This window comes from Aquarana catesbeiana, linkage group LG09 (genome assembly GCF_042186555.1).
Source record: "Aquarana catesbeiana isolate 2022-GZ linkage group LG09, ASM4218655v1, whole genome shotgun sequence".
Lineage (NCBI taxonomy): Eukaryota > Metazoa > Chordata > Amphibia > Anura > Ranidae > Aquarana > Aquarana catesbeiana.
In genome coordinates this window covers 287,602,636-287,614,775 of record NC_133332.1, presented here as the reverse complement: position 1 = coordinate 287,614,775, position 12,140 = coordinate 287,602,636, and the positions used below count along the sequence as shown (strand labels likewise).

General features: G+C 40.8%; 1 protein-coding gene across 6 annotated transcripts in view; it reads right to left on the bottom strand.

The window, feature by feature from the left end:
* Window positions 1-12,140, bottom strand: part of DENND1A (DENN domain containing 1A) — a 1,561,519-nt gene that overhangs the window by 1,147,565 nt on the left and 401,814 nt on the right. For all 6 annotated transcript variants that reach the window (XM_073600378.1, XM_073600371.1, XM_073600373.1 and 3 more), the window contains one exon: window positions 10,985-11,034. In XM_073600378.1, the coding sequence (XP_073456479.1) occupies window positions 10,985-11,034 (50 nt within the window). The remainder of the gene's footprint in view (window positions 1-10,984; window positions 11,035-12,140) is intronic.

The following is a 12,140-nucleotide window of genomic DNA, read 5'->3' as shown; positions in this document are numbered from 1 at the left end:
TACTTTTTTTTGCACCGTATTTGCGCAGCGGTCTTATAAGCGCACTTTTTTTGGAAAAAATTCACTTTTTTGAATAAAAAAATAAGACAACAGTAAAGTTAGCCCAATTTTTTTTTATATTGTGAAATATAATGTTACGCCAAGTAAATTGATACCCAACATGTCACGCTTCAAAATTGCGCCCACTCGTGGAATAGCGTCAAACTTTTACCCTTAAAAATCTCCATAGGCGACGTTTAAAAAATTCTACAGGTTGCATGTTTTGCGTTACAGAGGAGGTCTAGAGCTAGAATTATTGCTCTCGCTCTACCGGTCGCGGCGATACCTCACATGTGTGGTTTGACCACCGTTTTCATATGCGGGCGCTACTCACGTATGCGTTCGCTTCTGCGCGCGAGCTCGTTGGGACAAGGCTCTTTAAAAATTTTTTTTTTTTTTATTATTTATTTTACTTTATTTTATTTATTTTTTCACTGTTTTTAAAAAAAAAAAAAATTTGGATCACTTTTATTCCTATTACAAGGAATGTAAACATCCCTTGTAATAGAAAAAAACATGACAGGTCCTCTTAAATATGAGATCTGGGGTCAAAAAGTCCTCAGATCTCATATTTACACTAAAATGCAAAAAAAAAAAAAAAAAAAGTCGTTTAAAAAAAGACACAAAAAAAATTGTGCCTTTAAGAGAAGTGGGCGGAGCCGTCGTAATGACGTCGCTCCGGCCGTCACATGGTATAGAGACGGGTGGGTGCCATCTTGGCCTCACTCGTCTCAGTACCTCAGCAGTGACAGGTCCCAATCTCCTCCGCCGCTACCGACGGCTCCGGTAAGCGGCGGAGGGCGCGAGAGAGCGGCGGGAGGGGGGGTGGCACCTCTCCCGCCGCCGATAACGGTGATCTCGCGGCGAACCCGCCGCAGAGACCACCATTATCGTGTACAGAACCGCTCGCTGTAAAGATGGATACCTCGGTTGTGGCAGCAGCTGCTGCCGTTACCGAGATATCCATCTTCAAAAAAATTACGTATATATACAGTGAGCGGTCGTCAAGTGGTTAATACATTTTAATTATAAAATATATTTTAAAAAACTTACAAAAAAAAATCAAAACGTAACCCCTAATGTAAACTGCAAACGCACCACATAAGTGAGGTAGTACCATAGCGTACTGTTAACGCTAAACTGATGTTCAGTAAAGCCTTTAAGGACTCACGCTCAATGGATATTTTGATAACCGTCCTAGACTCCTGGCAACAGAGTTTGGGCAAAAAAATAAATAAAAAAAATTTTGTTGCTTGTAAACTCTTGGAACATGTATAGGTGCATCAAGCTTGGCGTTTATTCCCTGGCCAATATTCTTATTCTGGCCAATTCAATGAATTAACGCTCAATCGCTAAACATGCCTAGCGCTTAGGTGTGTTCAGATGAGTTTAGGCACGTCAATTGTTTTTCAGACAAAACTCTTTTGACTAAACGCACTGGCTGTGGGATTTTTTTTCTGCTTCTAAACTGTATGTATGCATGCGTGTACACAAAGGCTAACATGCAGGGATCTTTGAAGGCAGAGGAAAAAAAAATGACAAACGCCCCTGGGAGCAGGAGAAAAAACGTGCAGTGTGCGGCCTAAAAGTTTCGACTATGGACATTTTTTAGTACCATTGTTTTTTGCGATATCATGGGCACAAACAATTTTAGGACTTGACATTAGGGGTGCTGAATATAATCGCAGCATCGATGCATCAAAATTCAGACAGAATCGGTCGAATCGATCTCCGATGATGTCATCCATTGCTCCGTGCGGTGCTCTGTCTCTCCTGGAGAGGAACAGAGGCAGAGCCTGCCTGGTGGATAAAGCCCCCTCCCCTTCACTGAAGCAGATAATCAGCTGATGAGCTGACAGTCAGAGTGAAGGGGGAGGAGCTTGAGGAGACCCGACGTCAGGAGAGGCATCACTGAAGGCACCGGAAGGAAAAGAGCGACACACAGAGCATGGAGGAGGAGGAATGGACTGACACGGAAAGCAGGTGGGTGCCAGTGTCACTTGTTACATCGTTCCCCCTACCATCATGCCTCTGCCTGATCCCATCCATCCCACCATCATTCCTTTGCATGAGCCCATTCATCCCACCAACAGCTCTCTGCCTGATCCTATCCATCCCACTATCCCTCTGCCTGATCCTATCCATCCTACCATCCCTCTGCCACTGATCCCATCCATCCCACCATCCCTCTGCCCCTGATCCATCCCACCATCCCTCTGCCCCTGATCCATCCCACCATCCCTCTGCCCCTGATCCATCCATCCCACCATCCCTCTGCCCCTAACTCCATCCATCCCACCATCCCTCTGCCTTATCCTATCACTCCCACCATCCCTCTGCCACTGATCCCATCTATCCCTAAACCACTGATCTCATCCACCCCACCATCCCTATGCCACTGATCTTATCCATCCCACCATCCCTATGCAACTGATCTCATCCATCCCACTGCCCTGATCCGATCCATCTGCCACTGATCCCATCCATCTCAATATTACTCTGCCCCTGATCCCATACATCCCACCATCCCTCTGCCACTGATCCCTTCCATCCACCATCCCTCTGCTACTGATCCCATCCATCCCTCTGCCACTAATCTCACCCCCCCACCACCATCCCTCTGCCCTGATCCCATCCATCCTACCATCCCTCCTCCACTGATCCCATCCATCCCCCTGCTCCTGATCCCATTCATCCCACCATCCCTCCCTCTACCTGATCCCACCCCCCCCCACCACCATCCTTCTGGCTGATCCCATCCCCCACCACCATCTCTCTGTCACTATCACTTTTATCTATATATATATCTATATCTATTTTATCTATATATATCTATATTTTGTTCATTTAGGACAGGAATGCATTTCAGGTCTTTGTTAAAACAATCTACTGAGCATCCCAGAACTAGTTTGTGAGAGAGTCAGTATATTCCACATTTTCACAACTCTTACGGCAAAGAAGGCTTTCTTTTTTTCCTCAAGATGTAAAGAATGCCCCTTTGTTCTCTCTAACCCTCCCCAAAATAGGATATTGCACTAAGAGCAAATGAAAATAAAAAAAATGTAGTTCTTCTGACTGCTTGAATTTTTGGAAAAAAACCATGCTCAGTATTCGTGATGCATTGTGGAATCGAATCAAGTCATGGACAGGATAATCGAATTGAATTGTGAGACCAGTGAAGATGCGCACCCCTACTTGACATGTTTGCTATCAACACAACCCAAACTTTATATTTTATCAAAGCTACTATCATTTTATTCTACAGGTGCTCCGCTTTCAGAAAATATATAATATTCTGGGAGTTGTAAGTAATTTTTAGCTAAAAATGCAGATTTTTACGTGGGCAAAAAATGAAAAAATTGCTTAAGAGCCAAAGTGGTTAACCACTTACCCATGCGTTGCTGGGCTTCAAGTGGTTATACTGGGATGATACCTACAGCTGCAGGCATCTGAAGGTATCACCCCGGTACCGGTATTTGGAACCAGCGGTTGGCACTCTTGTAAAAGCAATCCTAGCGGGTAACTAGCTGCTGGATTGCTTTTACAAGCAGCAGGAGGGAAAAATTCCCCTCTCCCACCACCTTTCGCTGCTTGCTCGTGCTCTTCCGCCCTACCAGGAGACCTGAGCGACCAACCGGCTAATAGCATATGCCTATTGCTACAGAGCAATCCTTCATATATACAATCCTATAACCACAGTTGATCCAGAGGAAAGCAAAAAAAAAAAAAAAAAAAACCTCAAAAAAAAAAAAAACAATAAAGCATGATCCTATTTGCTCCTGCGAGGGGAAAAAAATCCTTCCCGATCCCCCAACAGGCAATCAGATATTCTCTGTATCAACTTTACCTATAAATATTAGTATCCAGTTATATTATGTGCATTTAACATAGTTACATAGTAGGTGAGGTTGAAAAAAGACACAAGTCCATCAAGTCCAACCTATGTGTGTGATTATGTGTCAGTATTACATTACATATCCCTGTATGTTGCGGTCATTCAGGTGATTATCTAATAGTTTCTTGAAGCTATCAATGCTCCCCGCTGAGACCACCGCCTGTGGGAGGGAATTCCACATCCTTGCCGCTCTTACAGTAAAGAACCCTTTACGTAGTTTAAGGTTAAACCTCTTTTCTTCTAATTGTAATGAGTGGCCACAAGTCTTATTAAACTCTCTTCTAACATGTTTACCCTCCTTGTGGAAGCAATAAAATTGATACAAAAAACTATTTAAAGCAACAGGGTAAAATAAATAAATAAATAAAATAAAACTAAAATAAATTAATAGTAATAATAAAACAAAAACAAATTTCTCCTGTCCCCCCCCCCGTGTTCGCACGCAAAGGCGAACATGCAAGTCGGTCCTACACGCACGCAAACATCAATCGTCCCACACTTGTGAAGTATCACCACGAATGTCAGATCATGGGCAGCAATTCTAGCACTAGACCTCTTGAGTAAATCTAAAGTGGCAACCTGTAAAGACTTTTAAAGCGTCACCTATGGATAGCAAAATGTACGTACTTTGTCGCCAATTTACCTGTGTGTGCAAAGCGTGACATGTTTGGTATCTATTTACTTGGCCTAACATCATCTTATATATTATATAAAAAGAAAAAAAAATGGTTATGTATTGTGTTTTTTTTTCATTAAAATTTTAAAAAGTGTATTTTTTCCTAAAGTGAAAAACCGCTGCACAAATACAGCGACATAAAAAAAATTGCAAATCCCACCAATTTATTCTCTAAGGCCTCTGCTTTAAAAAAATATATATTTGTTTGGGGTTCCAAGTAATTTTCTAGAAAAAATGACTGATTGTTACATGTAAAGAAAAAGTGCCAGAAAAAGCCTGGAGGTCAAGTGGTTAACCACTCACGGTCCACCCTATAGCAGTTTTACTGCTACAGGGCAGAACCTCTGCGCTGGATCACGTATATGTACATGATGAGACTCTTCTGGGTAGGGGGCACGCATGCGCCACCTCCGCCTTGCTCCCGCTGTGATTACACACAGCGGACCAATTGGTGGGTATGGCAGATTCGATGTTCGCCAGCACCTACCGATCATCATGCAGAGAGGCAGAGAGGCAGAACGGCGGTCTAGTCATGGAAACAAGGCAGATCGCTGTCCTGACAAAAGGGAAGAGATGAAATGTGTGTCCCTGCTAAGCAGGGAATACATTTCATCTATTCTCCTAGCAAAAACACCTCCCTAAGAATAGAAAAACACAGGTTAGGCACACAGTTAACCCTTTGATCGCCCTTGATGGTAAACCCTTCCCACAGTGACAGTGCATATTTTTTAGTACTGATCACTGTATTAGTGTCACTGGTCCCCAAAAAGTGCCAGTGTCAGAATGTCCACCGCAATATCGCAGTCCCGCTATAAGTTGCTGATCGCTGCCATTGCTAGTTAAAAAAAAAAAAAAAAATTCCATAATTTGTAGACACTATAACTTTTGCGCAAAACAATCAATATACACTTATTTGGATTATTTTGTACCAAAAATATGTAGCAGAATATATATTGGCCTAAATTTATGAAGAAACTTGATTTTTTTCATTAGAAAGGTTTTATAGCAGAAAGTAAAAAAAATTATATATATATATATATATATATATATAAATTGTCTGTTTTTTTGTTTAAAAAGAAAAAATGCAGGTTATCAAATACCACCAAAAGAAAGCTCTATTTGAGGGGAAAAAAGGACATCAATTTTATTATGGTTACAACGTTGCACGACCGCGCAATTGTCAGTTAAAGTAACGCAGAGCCATATTGAAAAAAATGGCCTGGTCATGAAGGGGGCAAATCTTTCGGAGGTCAAGAAGACATTCCCACAGATTAAGCAGCTTCCACTGAAAACAGTACTAGTTTATGTGTGCGAGTCTACTACAGACACTTTACTATAAAGCTTGCCATCCACTATACAATCTGATTGTACAATCTCTTTTAGATTTACAATTGCTATGTAATATGGAGGTTACAGCTGAACAATCCATTCAATCTGCCTCAAATAAAACCAGCCCTTGCACCACATAGTTGATGGTAGATCTAAAGGAGTTTGCACAATCAGATTGCGTGGTGTATGGTCAACTTAATGGCAACAGTCCAATAAACCTGGTTCTATGTACTTTGTAAAGCATTGCTGGATTTGTCTCTATTATATGAAATAAACACATGTATGAATTTGTATTTACTAAATCGGAAACAAAACAAACACTGAAGAATGGTAATAAAAAACTTAAATATTTTATATGGGAAAAAAAAAAACAGAACTTCAGCCAAACATCACAATGCAGAGAAACACGATCGCTATGAAAAATGTAAAATCTGATTTAAATAGAAGCCAAGCCCCATGAACATAGTCCAGTACCTAGTTAAACAAAATCTATCCCACATCCTATAAAACTCTGCAGCTAGCACAATAACTATGCAAGGCATTCTTGTATTTCTGCTTTCAAGTATTTAGTGGTACTTAAAGCCAGCTTTCCTTAGAAACAATAGAACATTAAATGGAGTCTTTATTGACAATGGAATCGGAGGATCAGAGTGTGTTCAACCCCTGAGAAATGCTCTCCTATAGGGCTGAGCTCAGGCATTGTTTGATCCTAGTCTGAAACCCACCTGAGCTATCCTGCCATGAAGATGTTATCTATAGTGTGCCAATGTTATGTGGCCGAGGCAATCCCTGCCCCAAAGCCGCATGTATACGTGCAGCTGCAGCGCATGCCCCATGCCACTCATCCGTACTCTTCTCTCCTTGCCCGGCCTAGGAAACAAACCCCCTGAAGCTTGATCCATGTGCAAAAACACGTGAGCAACGCTCGTAAAATGTTTAAAAGACATCCAAAAAAAGAGTGTATTCCAGTCTTTGGAAACCTTTGGCTTTTCAGAAGCTGTTGAACTACAATATCCAGCTGTAGGTCATGGTGGGAATATATAGTTCAACTGCAATAGAAAGTGCAACTCTAATGAAGAGTAAATGACGAGTAATTATAGGATAGTGGAGCATGTAAATGTCTCTAGGTCCCAGAGGTCATAATACCTTAAAATAACTTGTTCTCTCTCGTTATTCGCTCACATTATGTCATTATTGCAAGAAAAAAAAAAAGCACTACTTTAAAGTGTAAAAAAAAAAAAAATCTTGCAAACAATGAACTTCTCTTCTAAATATACCATTGAAACAGTTTTATTATACACTTACCGGCCACTTTATTAGGTACACCTGTTCAATTGCTTGGTAACACAAATTGCTAATCAGCCAATCACATGGCAACAACTCAATGCATTTAGGCATCTAGACATGGTGAAGACGACTTGCTGAAGTTCAAACCGAGCATCAGAAAGGGGAAGAAAGGGAATTTCAGTGACATTGAACATGGCATGGTTGTTGGTGCCAGACGGGCTGGTCTGAGTATTTCAAAAACTGCTGATCTACTGGGATTTTCATGCACAACCACATCTAGGGTTTACAGAGAATGGAAAGAGAGAAAATATCCAGTGAGTGTCAGCTGTGTGGAAGAAAATGCCTTGTTGATGTCAGAGGAGAATGGGCAGACTGGTTTGAGATAGTAGAAAGGCAACTGTAACTCAAATAACCACTCGTTACAACCAAGGTACGCAGAATACTATCTCTGAATGCACAACACATCGTACCTTGAGCAGATGACCACACTGGGTGCCACTCCTGTCAGCTAAGAACAGGAAAGTGGGGCTAACCAAAATTGGACAATAGAAGTTTGGAAAAACGTGGCCTGGTCTGATGAGTCTCGATTTCAGCTGCGACATTCAGATGGTAGGGTCAGAATTTGTCATAAACAACATGAAAGCAGGGATCCATCCTGCCTTGCATCAATGGTTCAGTCTGGTGGTGGAGATGTAATGGTGTGGGGGATATTTTCTTGGCACATTTTAGGTCCCTTAGCATCAATTGAGAATCATTTAAATGGCACGGTCTACCTGAGTATTGTTGCTGACCATGTCCATTCCTTTATGACTACAGTGTACTCATCTTCTGATCGCTACTTCCAGCATGATAATGCACCATGTCACAAAGCTCCAATCATCTCACCACTGGTTTCTTGAACATGACAATGAGTACTCCAATGGCCTCCACAGTCACCAGATCTCAATCCAATTCAAAACACCTTGTTGAATCTATGCCACAATGAATTAAGGCAGTTTTGAAGGCAAAAGGGGGTTTCAAACCAGTACTAGCAAGGTGTACCTAATAAGTGGTCGATGAGTGGTCGATGTTTCAGTAGTGCAAAAAATACTCGTTGATCCTATCAGAATTCCAGTAATTTTCATACGTTCCTTTAGTGAGTTAAAAATGCTCACTAAAAGGAAGCGAACCCTTAATGCAAAAAAGTTTTAGAGTAGCTCTGTTGGGCATAGTGGTAGATGTTCTTCCACAAGGCGGCATAAGAGGTCAGGCCAATTCTTTAGGGAAAGCATGATTGAGGATAGTGGTGTAGGAACAGTTCCAAAAATGAACATTGAGGGTAACCAATCTGGAAACTGCTATTGAGCCATAGGGCGATCTGCAGTCAGATCCTAACGTGAGTCAGACAGAGGTGTAAATTAAAGAAAGAGGGTAAACTGGGAAGGAAGAAAAAAAATCATCTTCTTCTACTCGAGAAGTAGTACATCACTTAAGGTTACTAGTAGGAGCACTTAGAGCTTGTGCCGATATCTTAAATATGTGGAAAACTCTTAGCTTAAAATTTTATTCTGCAGAACAGCAATGTAAAAATTTTCCTGTGCATGCCTTTTGATCATGTCTGTGATTGCTACATGTGGGGACACTACAAATTGTCTGTGACTTTCGTTCAAAAATCTGAAACAATTGTTAATTTAGGAATTTGATCTTCATCATTAGCTCAACAAATTTTATTTCAAAGCCCTTAAAATTTTGTCCACACCTGTTACTTGAACAGAATCCCAGACATATTAAAGAGGTGGTTTCTTTTGTGCCTATCAACTGCACCTTACAATATGACTTTTTTTTCTGAATGCCTATGACAAACAAAAAAACATTTCCATCTCACTTCCACATCCAAAATTTCTTGCTACGACAGATAAAAACAAACAAGTGCTCTGAAAATTTACATTTTCAAATAAAACTTCACTGGTGTATGGCCGGCTTAAATCGATTGTAATGCCGCATACACGCGATCGGATTTTCCGACAAAAAAATGTTGGATGTGAGCTTGTTGGCGGAAAGTCCGACTGTGTGTATGCTCCATCGGACATTTGTTGTTGGACTTTCCGCCAACAAATGTTGGCTAGCAGGTTCTCAAATTTTCCGCCAACAAATGTTTGTTGTCAGAAAGTCCAATCGTGTGTAGACAAGTCCGTCCGACAAAAGTCCACCCATGCTTGGAATCAAGTACGAGCCGAAAAGCACTCGGTCTTGTAAAACTAGCGTTTGTAATGGAGATATCACGTACGTCTTGTACGTCACTACGTTCTTAATTGTTGGCCAACATTTGTGTGAACATGTGAATGCAAGACAAGTTGGAGCTAACATCCTTCGAACAAAATCCACGGTTTTGTTGTCGGAAAGTCCGATCCTGTGTACGGGGCATTAAGGTTTGTTTTTTTTTTCTTTCAAATAACAAACATATCATAATTACCTCCACTGTGCAGCTCGTTTTGCAGAGTGGCCCCAATTGCCCTCCCCCAAATCAGATAACCCCCTAGTAGAAGCGCTCTCCTGAGGGGGTTACCTTGCGGGCGTGCTCCCGAGTCCAGCATTCGGCGTCCATAGCCGCTGAGTGTATGGCTCAGCCCTTCCCTCCCCCCCCCCCGGTGCCCACGTCATTGGATTTGATTGAAGGCAGTGAGAGCCAAAGGCTGCGGTGCTATCAATCTATCCAATCAAGAGCCGAGAACCCCAGTCAGAGAGACAGCGTGTCCCCGCCGGGTCAAGTTCCAGGGCTCAGGTAAGTGAAACGGGGGGGGGTGCGTTCACTGCCAGGTGTTTTTTCACCTTAATGCATAGGATGCATTAAAGTGAAAAGACACAAAGGTTTACAACCCCTTTAAGTCCATATTCATGATGACACATTTGAGAAAGGAGGCCACACCCCTCAAACGTGTCATGTGATCAGGCAATTTGACTTTGGGGTCTATGTTTTACACTGGGTATACCTATATTTTCAGAATGACACCCAGCTTTTTTATTTTATGTAAGGTGTATTGGCCACCCAGTCTTTCCAACAGATTGTCGTGGAGTGCTGTGCCAAAGAGTCAAAAAGATTGTCACTCACTGGACTAAAATTTGTCACAGTTAAGATTTTGTCTGGTGTAACTGTAAATGTGGGATTTGTGGGGTGAATGATTGTCAGTATCCATAGAAAAGTATCTATAGGCAGAACCGTGTTTTGTCTGACATGACACTCTCACAATCACTTGTGACAAATGCTTCATCCTCACAGGCAGACTCTGCATTGCTATATGAGCAAAGCAGGGCATATGCCTCTTCAAATAAATATAGTCTGTGTGCCTTTTTTTTTTTTTTTTTTTTTTTAGGAACACTATAGGCAAATATTCAATAGGAGATTACAATGGTAAAAAAAAGGTATGGTTTCACTGATACTGACATGAATGCTGATACTATAGGCACAGACACATACAATTTAACTGAAATCTTGAATCTAAAGATCTCATCTTCACAAGAATTGCTGTTGCATTACTGAAAATATAATCAGGTTGATTAGGAGCAAAATGTTCTTACTCTGGAAAACAGAAGGGAAAGCGCTTTGGATGGGCAACAGCAGTGCAATATTAGTCCAAAAGTTAACTTTCAAGAAAGTTCAATTTTAGAAATTGTATTTCATGTGTTAAAAATTTACAGACATTTTCTAGCCACTTATAAATCACAGCTAACCATTTAACACTGAACAGATGATAAAGGTGTAATATTTATAAAGCGTTTACCTGTCTAAAGAGAAAGGAAAGCAGAATTTGGGGACGGTATTCAAGACTTCCTGCAAAGAAATAAAAAAGAACTGGTCAGAATTAAATACATTGTAAGGGCTCTGTTTTATAATTGAATTTATGATTTATGGACTGCATAAAATGTGAATAGCATTGATTAAACATATTCAAATCAAACATTGTAAATATAGTGAATATAAAGTGATTGAAAAGTCCCCAAAGTTTTTACCTAAAATAACTGAAGAATCGTACATGCCATTGCTTCAGGGCGCATGTGCCGATGATGCCGGCACATGTAGATACAGGGGATATCTCCTAAACTGTGCAGGTTTAGGAGATTTCCTGGGTAGCTACATGTAAGCCTTATTATAGGCTTACCTATTTCAAAAAATGGATTGTAAGGGTTTACCACCACTTTAAATCCCTATTCCCATTGTTTCTCCTAATTTAATGAAAACAAAAAGACAGAACAACAAAAAAAAGAAGCGATATGAAAAGAAGAAAGTCATGTTGGGAGGAGACTAATACTAAGGGTAACCCGGTCAGGTCCAAGAAATAGTAGCCTGGTTAGTCCTGACAGAACAGAATCATCAAATTCTAGGCTTATTCAAAAATAATCATTTCATATATTTTATCTTTATACATTATACAGTGGGGACGGAAAGTATTCAGACCCCCTTACATTTTTCACTCTTAGTTATATTGCAGCTATTTGCTAAAATCATTTAAGTTCATTTTTTTCCTCATTAATGTACACACAGCACCCCATATTGACAGAAAAGCACAGAATTGTTGACATTTTTGCAGATTTATTAAAAAAGAAAAACTGAAATATCACATGGTCCAAAGTATTCAGACCCTTTGCTGTGACACTCATATATTTAACTCAGGTGCTGTCCATTTCTTCTGATCACCCTTGAGATGGTTCTACACCTTCATTTGAGTCCAGCTGTGTTTGATTATACTGATTGGACTTGATTAGGAAAGCCACATACCTGTCTATATAAAACCTTACAGCTCACAGTGCATGTCAGAGCAAATGAGAAACATGAGGTCAAAGGAACTGCCTGAAGAGCTCAGAGACAGAATTGTGGCAAGGCACAGATCTGGCCAAGGTTACAAAAACATTTCTGCAGCACTTAAGGTTCCTAAGAGC